The sequence below is a fragment of the Pelobates fuscus genome, chromosome 3, assembly GCF_036172605.1.
Source record: "Pelobates fuscus isolate aPelFus1 chromosome 3, aPelFus1.pri, whole genome shotgun sequence".
NCBI classification, from domain to species: Eukaryota; Metazoa; Chordata; class Amphibia; order Anura; family Pelobatidae; genus Pelobates; species Pelobates fuscus.
In genome coordinates this window covers 139,628,044-139,653,054 of record NC_086319.1, presented here as the reverse complement: position 1 = coordinate 139,653,054, position 25,011 = coordinate 139,628,044, and the positions used below count along the sequence as shown (strand labels likewise).

At 42.4% G+C, this 25,011-nt stretch overlaps 1 protein-coding gene across 1 annotated transcript in view; it reads left to right on the top strand.

The window, feature by feature from the left end:
• The window catches only part of LOC134602533 (gamma-aminobutyric acid receptor subunit beta-2), a 1,133,816-nt gene that overhangs the window by 533,722 nt on the left and 575,083 nt on the right, over positions 1-25,011 (top strand). Inside the window, exon 5 of the mRNA XM_063447493.1 lies at positions 7,628-7,710. Coding sequence (XP_063303563.1) covers positions 7,628-7,710 — 83 coding nt within the window. The remainder of the gene's footprint in view (positions 1-7,627; positions 7,711-25,011) is intronic.

The following is a 25,011-nucleotide window of genomic DNA, read 5'->3' as shown; positions in this document are numbered from 1 at the left end:
GATTACCTGTGAATATTTATCCCCCTGTTCATAGTTATCATCCAGGAGATCAAGTGTGGATTAAAGAGTGGAATAATGTACCGTTAGGGCCCAAGTGGAGAGGTCCTTATGTTGTTCTTTTGTCTACCCCTACAGCGATAAAAGTAGCCGAAGTGACTCCGTGGATACATCACTCCAGGGTTAAACCAGCAGCAGTCGATTCTTGGCAAGTTACAGCAGATCCAGAGAATCCCTGCAAGATCCGGTTAAAACGCACTACTCAGTCGGAGTAACGAGGAACTATTGTGGATTACAAATTTTATTATTTTTGGGATTTGGTGCGTGAGTGAGAAGGCCATAATAAAGCCTGTCCGCTTACCAACACATAGTATATAAGCCAGGAAAGTCTCGAAGGGACACCTGTGAAGACGAGCAGAACTCCATTCCCTGCAGCCCTCACATCCTGGAAGCTGAGGCGCCTTCGCACGGACGAAGACTGAGGATGACGGCGAAAGATGTGCTTTTGATAGTGTTTATTTATATGTGTTTTTATATTCAGGAAGGTAGAGGTACCGACACTCCTAGCTGTGAGGTATGCATTAAGACTACGAGAACAGGTAACCATATTTCCCAAACCCTAATTTGGCATTCACAATACGAGTGTAAAGGAGATGTATCGAGATGTAGATACCTAAATATAGACTATAGTGTGTGCCATTTAGGAGTAGGAGAACCTAAGTGCTTCAGTCCGGAGTATCAACCTCGTACAATTTGGTTGACTCTCAGGAATGGAGATCCTCAGGGGACCCTAATTAATAAGACGGTGTTAGAATCCGTACATTCTTCGGGTGTTCTGCTATTTGATGCGTGTAAAGCGATATCGAGTGGTAGAAAGCCGTGGAATGTATGTGGGGATCTTAGATGGGAGAGGACGTATGGGTCTAATGATAAATGTATTTGTCCCAGTAGTAAAAATAAATATGTGAGTCCTAGATGCCCAAATAAAGACTATAACTTTTGCCCATATTGGTCTTGTGTGGGGTGGGCGACTTGGGGACAGACAGTAGATAAAGACATGATAGTGACTAAGTTGCCGACTAGCCCATATTGTAAGTCTATGGAATGTAATCCCATCCATATACTTATAAATAACCCCGATAAGTTCTTAGACAAATATGGCAATTTATTTGGGTTTCAGATATACGGGACGGGTTTAGATCCTGGGACATTATTGTTTATAGGGATAGAGACTGATACGGTATCCTCCCAAACTCATCAAGTATACCATTCCTTTTATGAAGAGATGAGTATAGATAATAAGATCCCCCATAATGCTAAAAACCTGTTCATCGATTTAGCCGAAAGTATTGCCGGTAGTCTTAATGTTACCAACTGCTATGTGTGTGGAGGTACTAACATGGGAGACCAATGGCCTTGGGAAGCAAAGGAGGTAATGTCCGGTTCTGAGGCAGTTGACCAACTAATATCTACACAAGCCGATTATCATATGAGTGTTAGAGGTAAATCTGAGTGGAGATTAAAGACCTCCACCATAGGTTATGTTTGCATAGCAAGGAAAGGAATAATGTATAATACTTCTGTAGGAGAATTAACTTGTCTAGGGCAAAAAGCTTATGATGATGATACAAAGAATACAACTTGGTGGTCGGCTTCAAATGTCTCAGAACCATCTAACCCGTTTGCTAGATACGCCAATTTAAAGGATGTGTGGTTTGATTTATCCATCACATCTACCTGGAGAGCCCCAGCAAATTTGTACTGGATCTGTGGTAAGAAAGCCTATTCGGAGTTGCCACAGGACTGGGAAGGGGCATGTGTGTTGGGTATGCTCAAACCATCCTTCTTCTTGTTACCAATTGAAACAGGTGAGACTTTAGGTGTTAAAGTGTATGATGTGAATCATAGGAAGAAAAGGGGACCCCTAGAGATAGGTACCTGGGAAGATAATGAATGGCCTCCCCAGCGTATCATAGATTATTATGGGCCAGCCACGTGGGCTGAGGATGGTACCTTTGGTTATAGAACCCCTATTTATATGCTCAACCGAATTATAAGATTACAGGCGGTGGTTGAGATTATCACTAACGAGACATCACAAGCGCTCAATCTTCTAGCGAAGCATAACACCAGGATGAGGACAGCAGTCTACCAAAATAGATTAGCCTTGGATTACCTTTTGGCAGTAGAGGGAGGTGTATGTGGGAAGTTTAACCTGAGCAATTGCTGTCTTCAAATAGATGACGAAGGGCAAGCAATAGCTGAGCTTACTAGCCATATGGTTAAACTAGCGCATGTGCCTACTCAGGTATGGAAAGGGTACAATCCAAGTAGTTGGTTTGGTAGCTGGTATGAGTGGTTTGGAGGGCTTAAGGCAGTGGTAGGTGGAGTCCTACTGATTTTAATGTTGTGTCTACTCCTGCCGTGTCTTATACCCTTAGTAGTTAGGTCTGTGCAAAGCCTGATAGAAAATATAGCAGAGAGGAAGGCTGCTGCACAGATAATGGCGATTTATAAGTATAAGGCTCTAGATCAGGGAGAACCAATGCAGGAAGATGAGTGTTGAAGATTCACATCATAAGATAAGTCTGGTCTGGTTCAAGGTAACTTGCGGTGTATGCAAACCAAGTTTAAGTGATGCCTCAAGTAATTGTGAAATATCAAGAGGCATCAAAGGGGGGAATGTGGTGGAATCTCGGTAAAAATAAATTTAGTAGGCCGAGATTACCACGTGGCATGTGTACGTGCATATGCTGACGTATCGATCAGTTGGTTGCACGAGGCAAGATACGATCAGTAGTGTACGGAGCATGTGCAAGAATACAGGATATAGTATTCCCCTCCTCCATTGTGCTGGACAAGCCATGCGGTCAAACAGGAAGTTAATTCTTATTTGTGTTGATTGGTTAAGAGAATGTGCGGGTGGAGCTTAATATGGGAGGAGTTATGTGCCTATATAAGGAGCCTGCACTATTGTCCGGGGCTCAGAATTTGCTGTATTTTGGTGACGTTAGTCCCTCTGAGTCCCGATCGGTGATCCAATAAAGAATCTCTTCCTTCCTGAAGAAACCTGTGTCCATCTCTCTGTGCTTGGCTTCCGTCAGTTTCTCCGGTATCAGTTTGTGTTTAGCTGTAATATTCATCTTACTCATTTACTGTACCCACACATATTATATACAGTTTTTCTCTCCATTAAATGGTATTTCTAATGATCCCATTATTTCCTTCATATCATATAATGTAATATAAAAAAATATAAAATATGATGAACATTTTTTTTAAAAACATACTTTTTTCTAACTTTGACACCCAAAATATGTTACTCATTCACAACTGCCAAAAACACCCATGCTAAATAGTTTCTAAATTTTGTCCTGAGTTTAGAAATACCCAGTGTTAACATGTTCTTAGCTCTCTTTTTGCAAGTTATAGGGCTATAAGTACAAGTAGGACATTGCTGTTTCAAAATATATATTAAAATTAAAATTTATCAATAGTGGTGTTGTAACACTGGTATGTGTCATAAATATCTGAATCGCACCTCACATGTACATATTTTTCTTAAAGTAGACAACCCAGGGTATTCAATATGGGGTATGTCCAGTCTTTTTTAGTAGCCACTTAGTCACAAACACTGGCCACAGTTAGCATTTATATTTGTTTGTGTGTTAAAAATGCAAAAACAATTATGAACACTAACTTTGGCCAGTGTTTATGACTAAGTGGCTACTAAAAAAGACTGAACAAACCCCACTTGCAATACCTTGGGTTCTTTTCCTTTACAAATGGTATGCCATCATGGGGGTAACTCATTAGTGGATTACCATACGGTCTCAAAACCAACATAACCAATCTGGCACATTTCACAAAAATGTGAAAACACAAAACCTTTTCAAAAACTTTCAAAAACACTATAAAACCTGTACATGTGGAGAACTGTTATACTTGGGAGACTTCGCTGAACACAAATATTAGTGTTTCAAAACAGTAAAATGTATCACATCAATGATATCATCAGTGAAAATGCAGTTTGTGTGTGAAAAATGCAAAAAACTTTTGCTGACAATGCTGACAAATATTTATATATTTACTGATACATATTTATATATTTGAAGTCTACATGTATATTTATGACATTATTTATGTAATAAACAATAATAAGAAGAAGAAATAGGAAGCAAAAGGGATGCCCTCATATAGGGGTTAACCCTTGAGAAGCTACAGCAGTAGCGGAAACAGAGAGAAAGCGAGTGTCCTTCAGTGTAAAATATAGCTTTTAATAGTAAATTTAAAATGTCATTAAAACATAGTTGGCTATATATGTCAAAAAAATAATAAATAGACCTAAAATATAGTATTCAAAGTAGTCATAAATCAGTAATTCTAAAGGGACAGCTAATTCCTATGAGTAAATAACAATCTAGTTCAATCAAGTCTGTAGAAAGGAGGTCCTGTTCAAAAGTTTTCAGGATTAATCTCCGAGTGATATGCAAAAAACATGCAGGTTTTAAAGCATTAAAGTTACTAAATAATAAAGTAAAGGTATAAGGAAAATTGGGTCCCTAAAGTGGGTATTAGCTACATATAGAGAAAATGAAATCGATAAACCATACTTATTGTAACATATCTAGTAAACCAGTAACAAGAGAGTGCATAAAAAGGACACATAGTAACATGTTACAAAATATGGTCATAGTGGTCCTGTGTTATAAACAGGCATAGATACCTCAGTAGCTTTAGCAGACAAAAATGTGTCTGCACAATAAATTAACCACATTCATAGTGCTTATTGGGTCCAAAATTAGCACTAGAAAGGGTATAGTGCAAAAAGACAAATTGGTCAGCACTAAAAAAATAACTCCTACAGTGGGGCTAAGGACTGCTGCCTAAATAAATAAAGGATATGTACTCAGAAGACCCCCCACATACAATAAGACCAGAGTCGGGCTCGGTATCCTTCGGTGTATGAAACAAAGTTCCCAGTCTAAACATACACCGGTACTGTTGTAAATAAGGATATAGCTGTGAGCCCTTTGCCCCTTGACGCGCGCGTTTCGCCCACAGCTCATCAGAAGGGAACCGATGTGTGGGAAAAAAACAATATAAAAAGGTAAGTGTCCAATAGTGATTGGTCTAATTCAAAATGAATCATACATGTATTAGCCAATGAGAATAGCACCGGGATGTGACGTCACTAAAAGTATCGAGTGTGTCAGGATTGCTTATGGTCTATAAGTTTTAACCCCTTAAGGACAATAGCGGATACAAAACCATGGGAAGTGGTTTGATGTACTAATGTGGGAATACATCATCCTAAGGGTTATATAGAACAAAGTATGTTTGGTTACATAGAGAGTCAAGAAATATGTGGTAGATTTTTTCTTGTTAAGGGAAAATTGTGAAAAATGCTCAGAAAGGGCTCATGTTTCGAAGAATATCTACATATTAATTATTGAAATAAAAAAAATAAAAACATTAAATCATTGTCCAGTATATTAGGTGCCAGATTTCAAGTAGACAGTAATTCTGTATTTATCGCGATAACAAAGCTCCAATAGCAGGTGATGGTATTTATTAAAGGGGGACAAAGCTTATTGATATATAGTTATAGTTATAATGATCTTATAAAAGGCAGTGAGATCTATTCAGTCTATCTACTATAGCCTCACAAACGGCTATGTTCCAAATCTAAAATTGTTAGAAAAGATATACAGTGTGTTATTGTTAGGATCAAGTAAAGCTTATTATATCCGCTGTGTTTATCGCAGATGTGTTTGAATAAAAGAGAAATTGTTAAATGATTGTAGGTGGGATGCTGACTGTAAAAGGACAGTCGCCTACCTTGAGTACTGTCAGCTGTTAATGAATAGAGATGAGATAATGCCCTGTATTGCCAAAGGTACCAATATGATTTCTAAATGAGGACCAGGCAAGGTTGCTATTTAAACAATGTGCAGCATAGTAGGATAGAAATAAAATTGTTCCCCTTCCCCACAACTGTTTTAGAGATGGGGCAATAAAAATACATTTAGTTGAATAATTTTGTGATTCTGTACGTTTTAATATTATTTTACGTTATAACATTATTTATGTAATTATGTATTTTAATATATATATATATATATATATATATATATATATATATATATATATATCTGTGTGTGTGTGTGTGTGTGTGTATCAAAATACAGTTACATATGTAATTTAAATTTTATATTTTTTAATTATTTTTAAATGTTATGTATTTTTATTTACTTATTTATATTTAATATATATATATATATATATTAAACATATACTTGTGTAATTTAATTATACATGCATTTTTATATTAATATATGTATATATTAATATAAAAATACACTTAGTATGACTATATATATATATATATATATATATATATATAAAAGGTATATATACATATTATATATATATATATATCTCGAAATTCATTATATATCATATATATATATATATATATATATATATATATATATATATATATATATATATATATATATATATATATATATATAGTCATACTAAGTGTATTTTTATATATATATATATATATTTTTTTTTTATTTATTAGCATTTTTTTTTATTTTAACAGAAGCAGGGAGACTGCCTGTCAGTTCAGGAAGTCCCCCTGCAGGCAGCACTATGGACACCTATTGCAGCCATGTGATCGCTCTTTCAGAAAGATTAAATGGCCAGCAGGGGCCTAATTTGCCAAGGGGTGACTGTCTGGGCTGTCAGACAGTCCCCCAAGACTGGAAGCAACACCCAGTAATATATTCGCTGGCGGGGGAACGGCAGCGATCGGGTAAGTAATATATATGCTGCAGACTTACCCTTACGGACCATTTTTGCTGGTCATACCTAGTACGTCCGCAATCCTTAAGGAGTTAAGGAAGTGAGCAGCCATCCAGTTGGAAATCGCAGGAGGCAGTGAGAGAGATCAGGAGAGGACAGATAGGTTTGTGTGTAATCCACAAATAAATGATAATGGAAGCCAAATAAGCTTAAAGGATGTTTGTCAGGATCTGGTTATAACAAATAATGTTGATATTTTTGTATTTGGCATTGTATTTGGTATTGTCATGTATAATAAATATTGTTTGTATTATAATTATTTCTTGGGATGAAAATGTAATTTTGCCTCTTTTTGGGCATTTGTTTTAAAGAAGGATATTGTGGCACTAGAAAAAGTGCAGATGCAGGCTACAAAATTAATAAAATAATGGAGTATTTAAATTCTGGGTAACATTGTTTTCAACAACAGTGTCATATCAGTGCAAATGTAAATAAAGATACAAAAAACATTTTTTTTTTAATGTTTTCTGAAGTAAATATTGTGAAGTTTCCAATTTAGATTTTTATTATTACAGAGGGGACAGAAGTATTTTCAAGACTACTTATGTTAACCTGTATCACAATTATACTTGATTATTATTAAACACAAGAAGAGCACTTATAGGCTCTTATAATATAATTTAAAAACTATTTATTACCTATTTATAAAAATAGTACACATGGAAAATGTTTACATTATTTCAAAGTTTTGAGATTTCTTTGAGGTTTGATTTATCATAGTATTGCATTAATAGCTCATAATTATATTTTCTAGGATCACTACGACAGCAGCTTGCATGATGGACCTTAGAAGATATCCACTGGATGAACAAAACTGTACTTTAGAAATCGAGAGTTGTAAGTAATATTCCTTTTTTTTTTTTACAAGAAATCTGTAAATGTAAATTGTTTACAGTCTTCATGCATGACAATGTGACACTCAATTTTCTGGGCCTATGTTGCTTGAAGCAGTACGGTAGCCCAGGAAAGACATTTACTTCCATCATGGCATACCATTTACAAAAGAATACAGCCCAAAATGAGTATGACCGGTCATTTTAGTAGTCACAATACAAGGCCAAACTTTTTTTTGTTTGCATTTTGACACAAACCAGGCACTTTCTGTACTTTCACTGTTTATAACATCATCATTGTATGTTTCACTGCTGTAAAACACTTGTATTTGTGTTCAGTGATGATTTTTGTTAGTTAAAGGTCTGAATATTTGCCCATTTAAATTTTTATATGTGACAGTCTACGCTGTCCCTGAATTATAAAAACCCTCTTTCCATTCCCTTGTTTGTTCAGATTGCATTCACCTTCAGTTTTACTATTTCCCTGTTCACTTGCTGAACAAACCACCGAATGACCAGACCACCAACCACATGCAGAGTGTGCTGCATGTTAACCCCTGTCACCCCTGTCACCCCTGTCAGCACCTTATTAACAACCCTAACTGCAATATTCTAAACAGACAGCTGGGTGGTCGCTGTTCGTATGTGCGAACACTTGGCGATGGCCACCTTGACCCGCAAACACAACCAGCGGTGTCATCATCGAGTGCATGGAACTAAAACTGGGCACTCGACCGCCTGAACACTGGTCAACTTCCACCTTCACTTTTGTTCGTCTATCTTTTTTCTTTAAAGAACACCATTCGGTGGGAGCTTACTCTCGAATGAGGGAAACATAACCAGTATACAGACAGATGTTTCCATTTGGAATTTTGTGTACTTCTGTACTCCTGAAAGAGACCGACCACTCAATTCCATGGAACTATTCTGGGCAGCAGCCTCATGTGCAGTCGGTCAGAACTATACCCCAGTGGCATTTCCGCTGCGTTTGTGGTATCTGAGCGCTTCTGGATATGTTGGGTGCTCAGATTCCAGGCTATGCAGGGATATAGGACTTGAGTGGGTACCTGTTTGTATTGTATGTATTTTGGGGTATAATAACTGTACATGTTCTGTACCTGAGAGATAATTTAATTTAGATGTTTGTTTTCAGCAGTTCTCTCTCAGGTACAGTAAGAAAGTGGGAGGGATTCCCCTGCTATGTCACTCTGGAAAAATGCATGGGGAGTTGCATGAAAGGCCGTGTGTGGCTTCCAATAAGTCAGTTCATCCCCAGCATAGAGCCTCATCTCATGTTTGGGGGAGAAAACTATACCAGCTATATCACTAATTTGGATTATCTCTACTTGGGATTATTGTTGCATCACTCACACTAGAGGGAACAGAACATCTCTGGCGAAGAAACCCTTCAGGGTGTCCGCCACATTACACATCAAATTTTTCTAAATTGATTTGCTGAGCTTTTGAGACAGTATGAAAAAATTACCCCCACAATGGCATACCATTTGCAAAAGTAGACAACCCAGGATTATCCAAAATGGGTCTTTACAGTCTTTTTTAAAAGCCACTAAGTCACAAAACCTTGCCACATTTACTGTTCATATAATTTTTTTGAAGCAACCAGATTTGTGTTAAATGATGTCTCATGAATACAATACACCCCTCCAGGGTTTTATGGGGTTTTGGAAAGTTACAGTGCCAAACATGGGCCTTGCCCATTTTTTTTATTTTATACATGAAAATTTGTAGCAAATTTCTATGCCTATGTCACTTTTGAGACTATAAGTTTAGAAAATAAAATTGAATTTTTATACCACTTTCAAAAGAAGACAACCAAGGGTATTAAAAATGGGGTATTTTAAATTGCATGGTCTAGCTACTTTATTAAAATGCTGTCCACATTTAGTGTTGATGCTTTCATATTTTTTTTTTTTTTCAATTATAAAATCCATGGATTTCACAATCCACAGAGATTTACAGAATTCCTGGAATCCAACTCTCTGCTTGACCCGCTTTAATCTGGATACCAAAGTATCCAATAATCTTATCACTGTAAAATCTCATGTCCACTACACTATCCTAATTCTCCTCGACCTTTCTGCTGCTTTTGACATTGTTGATCATCAACAGCTTCTTCTCATCCTCCATAATCTCGTCTACAAGATACCGCTCTCTCCTGGTGCTCTTCCTACCTCTCCCAATGCTTTTTCAGTGTTTCTTTCTCTGTCTCTGCCTCTTCTCCCCAATACATCTCTGTTGGGGTTCCCCAAGGATCTGTCCTTGGTCCCCTATTGTTCTCAATCTACACTGCCTCCCTTGGTAAACTCATCAGCTCCTTCGGCTTCCAGTATCATTTCTATGAGGATACCATGCAAATGTATCTGTTCTCCCCTGATTTCTCACCACCCCTCTTGACTCATGTCTCTGATTGCCTCTCTGCTATTTCCAACTGGATGGTTGTTCATTTCCTTAACCTTAACCTGTCCAAAACAGAACTTTTTATCTTCCCTCCCTCAAGTGTTATATCTACCTTGTCTGTTTCCCTTCAGATCAATGACGCTACTATCCACTCTACCTCGCAGGTTCTCTGCCTAGGAGTTCTCTTTGACTCTGGTCTCTCCTTCACCCCTCATGTCCAATCAATCACCAAATCCTGCCACTTCCAAAAACATAGTGTGCATCCGAGCCCATTTAACGCCAGATATAGCTATGTTGCTAGTTCATGCCTCTGTCCTCTCTCGCTTTGACTACTGTAATCCATTTCTCAGTGGTCTTACATGTTTCCAGTTTGCCCCATTACAGTCTATAATGGATGTGGCGGCAAGGCTCATCTTCCTGTCCGCCAGCACCTCTCATGCCTCCACCTCTGCCAGTCCCTACATTGGCTTTTCATAAGATATAGGACTCAATGTAAGATCCTGATACTTGTTTACAACTCTCTACACAATGCTGCTCTGACCTATTTATCCTCCCTAATATACAAATATGTCCCGTCTAGGCCCCTACGCTCTACCAGAGACCTACATCTAACCTCTGTTCTTACTCCTTCCCAGTGGCTTACAAAGCGCGGTCGCAGGGGTCGCGGCTGCGACCAGGCACACTATGTTTTTGGAAGTGGCAGGATTTGGTGATTGATTGGACATGAGGGGTGAAGGCAAGATCAGAGTCAAAGAGAACACCTAGGCAGAGAACCTGCGAGGTAGAGTGGATAGTAGCGCCGTTGATCTGAAGGGAAACAGACAAGGTAGTTACAACACTTGAGGGAGGGAAGATAAAAAGTTCTGTTTTGGACAGGTTATGGTTAGGTAAATAAACAGCCATCCAGGGCCCCCTGAGGCTGGCAGTGGCTTCACTTTGCCGGCGGGCGAGCGGACTGGTGGGTGCGCGAGGGAGCACTCTCCCCTGAGCGCTCTCTGCCCAGCTCCTTTGCACACCGCACTGATGCTGGAAACAGACAAGGGAAAAAGACAAGGTAGTTACAACACTTGAGGGAGGGAAAATAAAAAGTTCTGTTTTGGACAGGTTAAGGTTAAGGAAATGAACAGCCATCCAGGGCCCCCTGAGATTGGCAGTGGCTTCACTTTGCCGGCGGGTTGGTGGGTGCGCGAGGGAGCACTCTCCCCTGAGTGCTCTCTGCCCAGCTCCCTCGCACACCGCACTGATGCCAGAGCCGGAATATGATGCAGGACCGGCCACCGGGCAGCCCCACTGGACCCCAGGGAATCCTTTCAGCACTCCCCCAACGGTAGGGAGGCTGGGGGATCATATTTTAAAAAATATATATATATATATATATATATATATATATGCGTGTGTGTGTATATGTGTGTTAATTTTTGTGTGTCAGTATGTGCATGTGTTTTACTGTGTGTGTGTCACTAAGTGTGTGTTAGTTGTGTGTTTGTGTGTGTCTGTTGAGTGTGTCTGCTAGTGTGTCAGTGAGTGTGTTAGTTTTTGTGTGTGTGTGTTACTATGTGTTAGTTTGTGTGTGTCTGTTATTGAGTGTGTCTGCTAGTGAGTGTCAGTGTGTGTATTAGTTTGTGTCTCAGTGAGTGTATGGTTTGTAAGTGAGTGTGAATGTGTGTCTGTCACTGAGTGTGTCTCTGTCAGTAAATGTGTGTGTCTGTTAGCTAGTGTGTATGCGTCTGTTCGTGAGAGTGTATGTGTGTGTTTAAAACCCCTTCAGCACTTGCCTTTCTCCAGCGTCGGACTCCCTTGGTGCTGGGGATTCCTCCGCCCCGATTCGGCTCTCAGTTCCGAATGCGCATGCGTGGCAAGAACCGCGCGCTCATTCAAACCGCCCATAGGAAAGCATTACTCAATGCTTTCCTATGGATGCCCAGCGTCTTCTCACTGTGATTTTCACAGTGAGAATCGCAGAAGCACCTCTAGCGGCTGTCAACGAGACAGCCACTAGAGACTGGATTAACCCGCAGTGAAACATAGCAGTTTTTAGGACTTTAGTGTACTCAAGCATATCAGGATTATTACTTTTTTTTTTTTTTTTTTAAATGGAATTCATGTCTGTTTTTTGGTGAGGCATGTAACAGATCACCTGGCACCCCGACTGGGTACCTCCATTGAAGGATGCTCCTGGCGCTTACAAAGGGCTCCAAGCGCTCCGCCAGATACAACAACCACCGTAGACCACACGAACCGCCGCAGCTTGGTTGGGGTCTCGCCGTCTCCTACCCACCCTGGTCCTATGACAAGGCTCCAGGTTCCAATGGGTGAACCTCTCCTCCAAGACAGTGAAGCAGGAACAAGCTCTTAAAAGAGCTTAGTAGTGATTAGCTAAGGGAGTATGCAGAACATTGCAATCCCTTTTAGTGATATAGCAATTCCCCCAATAAGAGACAGGACTCTAGATTGAGTGTGAAGTAGAACTGATGTTTTAATGGCAGGTACTCTGATTTTATGCAGTGCTCCCCTGCAAGGGAGATGCCCACAGGCAATTGGGCATTAACCAATCAGACAACGGTTACATCCCATAGATTCCTGCCCCTCTGCCTGGGAGATAATTGAGTTTCTTACTGTATCTACTCAATTATCTCCAAGCTAAAACGTATACATTTTTATGCATTTTTATAACTTTATGATATTTTATCACACAGGAATAAATATATTTTTATGAACCATACAACTTGGGGACAAACATATAACAAATTCATACAAATCGGTTCAGTGGTTCACGAGATATTGAAAAAGTCTCTTTGAACTGACCGCACGCCTGTTTGCATGCCCAAAACAGTTCCACAGATTCAGGCCGTGTGGTCGGTCTATTTCTGCCCTGAAAAGAAACAAAATCCCATCCAAAGGCGGCATTCGAATCGTTGAACGCACTTCGACTTCTGTCAAAATGTCGAAGTGAAACCGGGGTTTCACGTTTCCGTGGTGTTCAATTGTCGGGAATTAGTCTCCAGCTGCAGTGTCAGGTACAGGTCAGCGGTGTATGATAAAATGTGTGTCCGGTTTCCGTTCCAGGGATTTGACGGCACACACCACTGACCGCGTTCGACTGGATTAAAATGGCCGCCGCCACATGTTCGACTGTCTAATGGCGGCCACTTCGACTACTTCGGCACTTCGTCTGTATCCAAAGTGCCATATCGAAGTACCAATCCTTTGTACAAAACAGTTAAAGGGCCAGAAACAGCAGAATATAAGTCCATAAGCCCCAACTCAGTTCCTTAAAGGGCTATCCATCCCAGGGCCATAGTCGCAGGGCAGGAGGCGGGAAATCAGGCCCCTCCAAAAACTAGTGGCGAGGTAACTTTCGCCACAAGACAGTCTGATATTTGGACTTTATCCCACCATACTGACTTTGTTTTCTAGTCTCCCGCTTGTAGGGACACCAGGGAACTGAACTCAAAAAGCATAATGTGAATTTGTCATTAGACACGCCTACACTACACTACACCATGTATGTCCTTGGTGGGTTGGTCCTGCTTGATTGGAAGGCAGCCTGGAGTGCATTCACTTGCTAGTAAAAGGGTAGATCTGCCCTCTTTCTGGATGGTCCATCCACTTTGATTAGAGGAAATTACATCACTGGTCACCCCCTTTACTCACCTTCCTAGGATGCTGTTTGTTGGGACATTTGTGATTTATCACAAGTGGCTAGACCAAACAACTCAAAAAACACAATTTGGAGTATCCTTGGTTGCTTACTTTGGAAAATAGTATACTATCATGTGTTTTATTTTCTTTCCTAGAATGCCATACTATCTCAAAGGAGACATAACCCAAGAAAATCACTTTATCAAATGTTCAAATTTCAAAAGGGGCATGTAATGTGACTCCACCAAAACCGTAGAAAACCTGTTCATGGGGGCATTGTTATATTTGTGAGACAATGTTAAACATTTATTATTATTATTATTATTATTATTATTATTAAGTTCCTTAGCGCTGTACAATGGGTGAACTTACAGACAGTAACCAGACGAGTTGGACACACAGGAACAGAGGGATTGAGGGCCCCGATCAATGAGCTTACATGCAAGAAGGAGTGGGGTATGTTATTATTATTATTATTATTATTACATTATTATTTATATAGTGCCAACAAATTCTGCAGCGCTTTACAGTGGGTGGATGAGCAGACATGTAGTTGTAACCAGACAAGTTGGACACACAGGAACAGAGGGGTTGAGGGCCTTGCTCAATGAGCTTACATGCTAGAAGAGGGGGGTAAAAAAGTATAGTGACACAAAAGGTAAGGCTAGGATATAAATGTACATTTCTAGGATAATATTTACTGAGGGCTCTGTGTTGTTTTGATGACAGTTGCATTAGAGGAATCAGGTGCGGGGAGAGAAAGCTGTTCACAGTTTAATTGATATGCTTTCCTAAAGAAGAAAGTTTTCAAGACTTTTTGAAGAAGAGGAGAATCGGTCAAAGTCTAACAGAGAGGGGAAGGGTGTTCCATAGGAATGGTGCAGCCCTAGAGAAGTCTTTAAGGCGAGCATCAGAAGTAGGAGCAGTGGCGTACACATGACCCATGTGGCCCCGGTGCGAAAATTGATCCGTGCCCCCCCCCACCTTGCGCTTACTCTGCTGCAACCCCTGCGACCGCGGTATGTACGCCAGTGCATGCAGATACACATACACTTAAAGGATATTTTGTTACCTAATATTTTGTTTTTTTCATTAATGGATGAACAGTTCTCCCCATGTACTTGCTTTCTTCTTCTTTTGGAAGATGCACAGCCAAATATTAAATGCCCTTTTCAAACTTTGAAATTCGACAAAGTGGCTTTCCGCACCTTACCACTTTCAAAAGTAAGCAAGTATTCCAAATGGGGTATTTTGTATTGTTTGCTGTAGCATCTTTAGAATGGCTGAGCTTAATCTAAACATGGACAGGCCAAGCCCAAGGCTTCCAGAAATTAGAGTAGTCAGTATAACAATCCAATAGGGCACAGGTTGTTGACAGAGAGCAATCAGGACAATCCAAATTTTGGAATTGAGAATAACATATGCAATCGTTTAACTCTGTATGGCAGACTTTAAAATTATTCCAAAACTCATAGGCCAGGTAGAGATTGTCAGGAAAGGCAAATGTATGTAGAGTTCCTTCTAAGTCCTCTTTTGTCACATACTCTAACATTTTTCTGGGTTGACTTTTTGCGGGCTATGGGGGAATTGTTCAAGAAAGCTTCCTTCAACTGAGTCTTGGGGCATTTTAAGATTAAAATGTTGAAGGATTAGCCCCTTTGTTTCTCTTACCCCCGTGTGTTTCATATTTCCCTTTTATATGTCTTACCCGGTGGTAATGTATCTTACACTCCTTTAGTGAATCTTACCCCCTCTTTTGTCCCTATTGTGTCTCTACCCCCCTTACACCTCTGATATGTTTACCTCATTTGTGTCTCTTACACCCTTTGTATTTCTTACTAGCCCCTTTGTGTCTTTGACCTCCTGTGTCACTTACCCCTGTGTCACCTACTCCTCATCTCTTAGGCTTTTCCTCTCCCCAATGTCTTATTTTCTTTATTCAAGTCTGACAGGGAGTGACTCACTGCACATCCCCCCTCAAGTCACTACAAGCAGTCTCCTGATATAAAAAAAAGATCATCTACTATCACCTGCAGGTCCATACTACAGAAATGTATCAGTCTGGGAGATACATTTACCCTTTAAATAGGTAAATTAGAAAACATCCAAAGCACCAGTATGAAAATGAAAAATAAAGAATGTATTATTAAGATTAAAAAACTAAAATATTTATAAATATAATAAAACAGGTAAACACTATAATACAGATAGAGCCAGAGTGTCTTTATGTTACTTGGTGTCATGGATACCATTACTTCAGGCTGGCCCATAACTTAAAATATACAAGGAAATCAGCGCTGATTAACAAACAATATGGGGTAGGCAGCAACCCAAAAGAAGGTTGTGCAATACATCTAAAATCCAGAGGGTAAAAATAATGATAGAAGGTAAAGAACTCACATTTAAAAGAGCTATAGCCAGCTCTGGTGTGAAGGGCATACAGCTACACAATCCTCGCTTATGGGATATGCGTCTGTCAACACCGTCTGGTCATCCAAGGCTCCAAAAAGGGAGAACAAGAGGCGACAATAGTGCTCTCAATTGGATAAAAGTAGGTCAAAATAACTAAAATAATACTTACAAGTGTAGAGCAGAAACACTGCTCTATTAATAAAGCGTTGATGGAATGATCCCCACCTGGGATTTCTTTAAGTGCAGGAACAACAGTAAAAAGCCAGGAAAGCAAAAATAATGGAAGTGCATAAAAATACAATAAAAAGTAAGTAAGTAACCAAAAAACTTTTAATAGATCTTAAAATACACAATATAAAATAACCATTACATGTTTCACCAATAAGGCTTTCTCAGATGGCATAAAAAAACATGCAACCTGGCTAGTAGAAGTATATATAGGGGAAGGACACTTTAAAATGGGCGCCAAAATTATGTCATATGCTGATCATCCAATCAACATACATTAGTATAATAAAGACAAACAATAGAATAGATAGATATTAGGTACTGGACCTTTAATATCTTATTGGATGTTAAAAACGAGCATGTAGTAAGTTGTGGCAGCACACAGAAGCTGAATATGCCGTCCGGTAGGTTGGCTGGGAGATGTAGTTTCCCGTATGTAGCACGCGAGGTCGTCGAAAAGTGGCATTTTGCTGACCTTGGATTTGGATAAAAACAAGTAGTGGAGTGTCCACTAAGAGTATAGGGACAATAAAAACGGACAAAAATAGAGTAGGGAGGGGAGGGGAAATAATGAATATAAATCTCGGCGACCATCTTGGTAGGGGAAAGGGGTAGTAACAAAAGCCTAACGTAGGGTAGAGGCTATAGTGGCCATATTAGAGGGGGATACATATACAAAATGCAAAATGAAAAATAAGAATAAATAAATGAAAAAAGAATAAAGACATTCCCACAATGCAAGTATAATAAATCTTAAAGGTGTAAATAGAGAAATTTAAATCAAATCAAATTAAATATAAATATAATAATGCAAATTATAAAAATGAGTGAAGAGTTAAAACAGTGGGGTGTAAAGTAGTTGTGGTGGGGGTGTTCTTATACATAATGCCGTAGGAAAACAACTATGAGTAAGAATAGCCCCAAAACAACTAATATAATCACCCCAAAAAGGTGCTGATAATTCAGGTGTGACATCTAAAAATGTCAGATGTTATTAAAAACTAGATAATACGTAATCACAGAAAGTGCTTAAATCAACACGGATCATTTTTTTTAAACAGAGAGTTTATACATATAGCGTAGTTACACATAATTAAATAAATTTGAACAGATCAAAGTCCACATTCAAACCAGAGGGGGTTAAAGTTTTTAAATTAAATACCCATTCCTTTACAGCCTTGCCTAGAATGTGTTTTATGTTTTCACCTCTTCATGGGAGTACACATATTTTAATACCTATATATTTTAGTAATTTAGTATCGTTATTGTGCGTGCAAAAGTGTTTAGAGACTGAGTGATTTAAATATCCCTTTTTGATGTTTCTACAGTGTTCACTAATTTTGAGGTTTTTAGTCGTCATGCCTACATACAGTAGGCACATAGTTACATAGTTGAAAAGAGACTTGCTGTGACAGACCCATCCCGCTGGACTAAACCTATTGGGGTCGTCTGATTTGCCCAGTACTTATGGTCCCTGAGAGATCCTGCGGAGGGTTGTGACTTTGTACAAATGACATTGCAAATACAGCAGAAACCAACGAAGCGCTAAAGCTACCAAAGTCCTCGAGGTGGCCGACATCGGACAAAGGGCCACGTGGCGGCGGCCATTTTAACTTCGAATCCGCCGACCCGTACTATCGACGATACTTCGACAGTACAACGTAAGTCGAAGTACCGATCCACTTCGAACGGGACGTAGACATTTTTAGGCCAACAAGTGACCGACCGTATAGCCCGAATCCAGGGAACTCTTTTGGGCACGAAACGGTATCTGCGGTCGGTCATAAACGGACTTTCGAGTAACTTTGGATTCACTGAAGGGATTGGTGTGATTTTTGAGACTGTTTATGATTTAAGTATGCTGAATCTGAATATGTGCCTTTTATGTGAATACGATGGATGGATTTGGAGTTATGAAAGTTGTATAAAAATATATTCTAAACTGCCTGTATAATAAGATTGTGTGTCACACCAAGGGGAGGGAATGTGTGGGATGTACCATCGATGCCAGTGGTTGTTTTATGCCTCCCCTTGGGTGTGGCCTGTGTGTGTGAAATGTAAATAAAAGGCAGGCTGGCTGTTCCAGTCCTCAGTTCATGTTTTACCCTCATAATGGAGCTTGGTCTCGTTATTGGGGGAACCGGGAATACAAGTGACTAACGACTGTGTCTGGAGCTCGGAAGGTGGTACCGTAACAACTGGTGGTAAGCGACGGGATGATCTTCAACGCCCAAAGAAACCGCTACGACCAAGAATAAATGGAACTACAATACCAAAACCTGAGAAGAGCTACCTTAAAAGACTTATTGGAACAAAGGGGCGGACAGGCCAGTAACCTCAAGAAGAGGGACATTATTGCTTTATTGCTGGAAATGGATGGAGTACCAGCGGCAGAGGGAACCAATGGACCCAGCCCAGACGACAGAACCTCCGAGGAGGCAAGATTTGACCGGGCGGTAAGAATTAGGCTGGCCCATTATGGCCCCAACCCCTCCGCGGAGATCGTCACCCAGGTTCAAGCCGCTGTGGAGGCCAGCCTGCTACGCCAAAACGGTACTGCAGCGGCCCCAGTCACAGCAAACCCGGGGGACAAACAGAAAGTGCCATTTGCGGCCTTCAAAGCCTTCAGTGAGACCGAAGGAGAGATTGACGGGTACCTTGCGGATTTTGAGCGGCAATGTGCCCTGCACAAGGTACCCCCGGCAGACTGGGTTGCTATACTGTCCGGCAAGTTATCCGGCCGGGCCAACGACGCTTTTCGGGCTATTCCGGATGAGGAGATCGGGGATTATGTTACCGTCAGGGAAGCTTTACTTGCCCGGTATGCCGTTACACCCGAAGCATACCGGAGGAGGTTCCGGGACACTGCAAAAACAACTGGGGACTCATACGTGGAATGGGCCTGCAAGGTACATCGCACAGCCGCCCACTGGATGGCAGGGTGCCAGGCGGTGTCGGGAGAAGAGGTGCTGCAGATGTTTTTATTGGAACATTGTTTCGACAAATTGCCGACAGGGGTCAGAGAGTGGGTACGAGACCGTAAGCCTTCCACTCTACACGAGGCGGCTCGCTTGGCCGATGAGTACACTGACGCTCGCAGACTGGACAATTCCATCACCAAGGCCACAGCCAGAGCGGAATACCAACCAGCCGCTGCCACGTATCAGCCTCCCATAAACAGACCATCCGCACCCCCTCCGTCTGCCCAGTACCAACGTCCACCCCGGTTTAACGCCCGAGAGTACTCTGAACCCCTTCGGTGCTTCCTGTGCAATCAGCTAGGGCACAGGCGACAGGAGTGCCCGATGAACCGTGCCAACAGGAACCAGTCCTGGAGGAAACCCACGGGGGCCCCCAAGCACCTCTTCCAGCAGTCCACTGTGTAGAGGAAGAGGAATGCTGGGGCATATTACATGAGGCAGACCCTGTTCAGGCTGCCCACCAGGACAATCGACAACACCACAGACAGAATGTAAAGGTCAACGGAAAGGAAGCCAGTGGGCTACGAGACACTGGTGCAACCCTGACTTTGCTCCAAAAGCACCTAGTGTCCGAAGCTCAACATACCGGGGATACCGTGGCAGTACGAGTAGCCGGGGGTGCAGTATTTTGCCTACCCGTGGCCCGGGTACATTTGGATTGGGGAGTGGGCGCTAGACACGTGAATGTGGGGGTCATTAAGGATTTACCCGCTGATGTTCTTCTTGGCAACGACTTGGCCCCCCTGGTTTCGGCCTTTGCTCCCATGGGCCCCGCTGCAGTGGACGCTGTTACGACCCGTGCCCAGACCCGTGCCACTGAGGCCGGCCCACCTGCTGCTGAGACCCAGGTAAGACTCTCTACCCCGACTTGTACCTTAGACCAGGCCCCGTTCGGCTGGGATACCCCAGAGATGTACGGGAAGGAAACTAGGGAGGACCCGACGTTAGCCAAGTACAGAGCCAGGGCCGACGCTGGGGAAGAAGGAGTAGGTGGGGAACACTACGAGTGGGTGGGGGATAGGCTGTACAGGATCCCGAAACCTTCCCCGAAACCGAATGCCCCTCCGCAGAAACGACAACTAGTAGTACCTGCAAAGTATCGGCAGGAGATTCTGCGGATTGGGCATGACGTGCCGTTAGCAGGTCATCTAGGTTCCCACCGCACAGCTCATAGAATCACCCAAAACTTTTTCTGGCCCAATTTTAACCGAGATGTGCGGATGTATTGTAGCACGTGCGACACTTGTCAACGGGTAGGTAAGCGGGGAGATCATCCAAAAGCTAGGCTACAGCCGATGCCTATCATTGGAGAGCCCTTTTCCCGCATAGCCGTTGACATTGTGGGTCCACTGGCCAGGGCTAGTCCATCCGGTAAGAAATATATTCTTACTGTGGTAGACTACGCCACCCGTTACCCAGAGGCAGTAGCGCTGTCTAATATAGAGGCAGAGACGGTTGCTGATGCCCTGGTTAAAGTCTTTACTAGGGTCGGGTTCCCTCAGGAGATCCTCTCTGATCAGGGAACCCAATTTACCGCTGTGCTCACCCAGCAGCTGTGGAAGGTGTGCGGCATCAACCCGCTACTTAGTTCACCCTATCACCCACAGACTAACGGTCTCTGCGAGCGATTTAATGGTACCCTCAAACAGATGCTGAGGACCTTTACTGACACTTGCAGAGACTGGGAGCGATTCCTGCCTCATCTGCTATTTGCATACAGAGAGGTGCCCCAGGAATCAACTGGGTTCTCCCCCTTTGAGTTACTCTATGGGAGAAGGGTTCGTGGACCCCTAGATCTCATTAGAGGACACTGGGAGGGGGAGACGGAGCAAGAAGGGACCCCCATAGTACCGTATGTGCTGGAACTCCGGGACCGCATGGAGAAACTATCCCTGATGGTAAGGGAAAATCTCCGGGCGGCCCAGGGGAAACAGAAACGATGGTACGATCGGGGTGCTCGACAGCGGGTCTTCCAGGTTGGGCAGAAGGTTCTAGTGCTCAAACCTGTGAAGGCAAACAAGATGCAAGCATCTTGGCAGGGCCCGTACAAGGTGTTAGCTCAGGTATGCGATACTACCTATCTCATAGCCAGCTGTTCGGATGAAAGGGTACAACGATCCTTTCATGTGAACATGCTCAAGGAGTATCAGGAACGACCCGAGGATGTTGCAGCAGTTTGTGCCCCAGCTACCGACGACCCCGAGAACTTACCTTTACCTGACCTGCTAGAAAGGGATCCCCAGACCGACCTTACTAGCCTCGTACAGTTAGGTGACCGACTAAGCCCGGCCGAGAAAACCCAGGCAAGACAGCTTCTGTGGGAGAAGCAGGCGACGTTCTCCCAAGAACCCGGGTACACCCCCCTAGCTATACACAAGGTCGAGACACCCGGACAGAATCCCCTACGACAACCCCCATACCGTATCCCGGAAGCAGTCCGAGAAGGAATGCGGAAGGAGATACAGGAGATGACCCGGCTGGGGGTTATTGAGCACTCCGATAGTCCGTGGGCGTCGCCCGTAGTCCTAGTACCCAAGAAAGATGGGACCACCCGGTTCTGTGTGGATTACAGGCGGCTCAACGAGCGGACTACCACGGACGCCTACCCGATGCCCCGGATAGACGAGTTATTAGACCGCATTGCCAGGGGGCGCTATCTGACCACCATTGACCTATGTAAAGGGTACTGGCAGATCCCCCTGGCCGAGGATGCTATCCCCAAGTCGGCCTTCGTCACCCCGTTTGGCCTATACCAGTTTAGGGTTATGCCATTCGGGATGAAGAACGCTCCGGCTACCTTCCAGCGTATGGTGGATAGGCTCCTAGATGGCTTCCAGGGATTTGCATGTGCATACCTGGACGACATCGCGGTTTACAGTGAGTCTTGGGAAGACCACCTAGTACACGTAGGGGTAGTGCTGGACAAGATTCGGGCCGCCGGCCTGACTCTGAAACCAGACAAGTGCCATTTAGGCATGGCAGAAGTGCAGTACTTGGGTCACCGGGTGGGTTGTGGGAGCCAGAGACCCGAACCGGCCAAGGTGGAAGCAGTAGCTAACTGGCCCACACCTATCACCAAGACCCAAGTGCTTGCCTTCCTAGGGACAGCGGGTTATTATCGACGTTTTGTCCCCGACTACAGCACGATTGCCAAGCCCCTAACTGATTTGACTAAAAAGAATTTACCTAGGCAGGTCCTGTGGTCTCCAGCTTGTGAAGCCGCGTTTCAAGCCCTGAAGCAGGCTCTTGTGAATGCCCCTGTCCTGGCTGCCCCAGTCCCTAACAAACGTTTTCTTGTCCACACAGACGCTTCCATGTATGGACTGGGGGCTGTGCTGAGCCAGGTCGGGGAGGATGGCGGAGAGCACCCTGTCGCATATCTCAGCAGAAAGTTACTACCTCGAGAAGTGAGTTATGCGGCAGTAGAGAAAGAGTGTTTAGCCCTGGTCTGGGCACTGAAGAAACTGAGCCCCTACCTATACGGACAAGAATTTTCCCTCGTAACAGACCACAACCCCCTCGTCTGGCTTAACCGGGTCTCTGGGGACAATGGCAGACCGCTGAGGTGGAGTTTGGCCTTGCAGCCTTATAATTTCACTATCAGTTACCGGCCCGGTAAGCAGAATGGGAATGCGGATGGGTTATCCCGGCAAATCGACGTCCCTATTCTCCCTAAGTCCGGTCATCCCCAAGTTGACCCGCCACAGGGTCAAGCCGGGTCTGCCGGAGTGTTCCACAAGGAGGGAGCCATGTGACAGACCCATCCCGCTGGACTAAACCTATTGGGGTCGTCTGATTTGCCCAGTACTTATGGTCCCTGAGAGATCCTGCGGAGGGTTGTGACTTTGTACAAATGACATTGCAAATACAGCAGAAACCAACGAAGCGCTAAAGCTACCAAAGTCCTCGAGGTGGCCGACATCGGACAAAGGGCCACGTGGCGGCGGCCATTTTAACTTCGAATCCGCCGACCCGTACTATCGACGATACTTCGACAGTACAACGTAAGTCGAAGTACCGATCCACTTCGAACGGGACGTAGACATTTTTAGGCCAACAAGTGACCGACCGTATAGCCCGAATCCAGGGAACTCTTTTGGGCACGAAACGGTATCTGCGGTCGGTCATAAACGGACTTTCGAGTAACTTTGGATTCACTGAAGGGATTGGTGTGATTTTTGAGACTGTTTATGATTTAAGTATGCTGAATCTGAATATGTGCCTTTTATGTGAATACGATGGATGGATTTGGAGTTATGAAAGTTGTATAAAAATATATTCTAAACTGCCTGTATAATAAGATTGTGTGTCACACCAAGGGGAGGGAATGTGTGGGATGTACCATCGATGCCAGTGGTTGTTTTATGCCTCCCCTTGGGTGTGGCCTGTGTGTGTGAAATGTAAATAAAAGGCAGGCTGGCTGTTCCAGTCCTCAGTTCATGTTTTACCCTCATAATGGAGCTTGGTCTCGTTATTGGGGGAACCGGGAATACAAGTGACTAACGACTGTGTCTGGAGCTCGGAAGGTGGTACCGTAACACTTGCGTCCATCAAGTTCAGTCTTCCTCACATATATTTTTGCTGTTGATCCAAAAGAAGGCAAAAAACCCAGTCTGAAGCGCTTCCAATTTTGCAACAAACTAGGAAAAAAATGTATTCTTGACCCCAAAATAGCAGTCAGATGTCTCCTTGGATCATGCAGCTATTACCCCACTAATTAGAAATTATATCCCTGTATGTTATGTTTTTGCAAGTATTTATCCAATTGCAGTTTAAACATCTGTATAGACTCTGACAAATCCACCTCTTCCGGCAATGAATTCCATATCCTTATTGCTCTTACTGTAAAAAAAAAAAAAAACCTTTTCTTTGCCTTAGATGAAATCTCCTTTCTCCCAGCCTAAATGTGTGACCTCATGTCCTATGTATAGCCCTGTTTATGAATAGATTTCCATATAATGATTTGTACGGGCCCCGAATATATTTGTATAATGTTATATCATATCCCCTCTAAGGCGCCGTTTTTCCAAACTAAAGAGATTAAATTTTTTTTTAACCATTCTCAGTGTTGCAGCTAATAAAATCCTTAATTTTGTAAGTTTTATTGGTTATATTTGATTTAAAAAAGGTGTTTTTTGACGGGACAGAGGGGTCTGTGTTTTTGCAGACAATACATCGCTTACACTTGTAAAAACCGCTGGCATTAGAGATAAAAGAGGTGGTATTGGGTTTAGTCTCTTTAGTAAAATTTGTGGTTAAAATAGACTTAACATTAGGGGCACCTCTACAAACAATATTTGATCCGTATGGTATGATGGTTTTTTATATTTCGTCTTGTTTCAGTAAGTGCCAATGTTTTTTGATTACTTTTTTTATATGGCCGCTTTTATTGTTGAAATTAAAAATTATCGGAAGGGGCATGGAATTGGCAGTTGATTTGTTTTTATATGTTAGAAGGTCAGCTCTTTTTTTTTTCTCCCTAATGTAATTGATGGTGGTGTTGAGGTTGGTTGGTAAGTAATTATTTTCAATGAATGTATCTCTCAGAAAGTTAGCAATTGGCTGTGTGGGGCACTTTCTAGCCAGGGCTTGTAGTGGCAACTAGATTGTTTAACTTTTGTTTT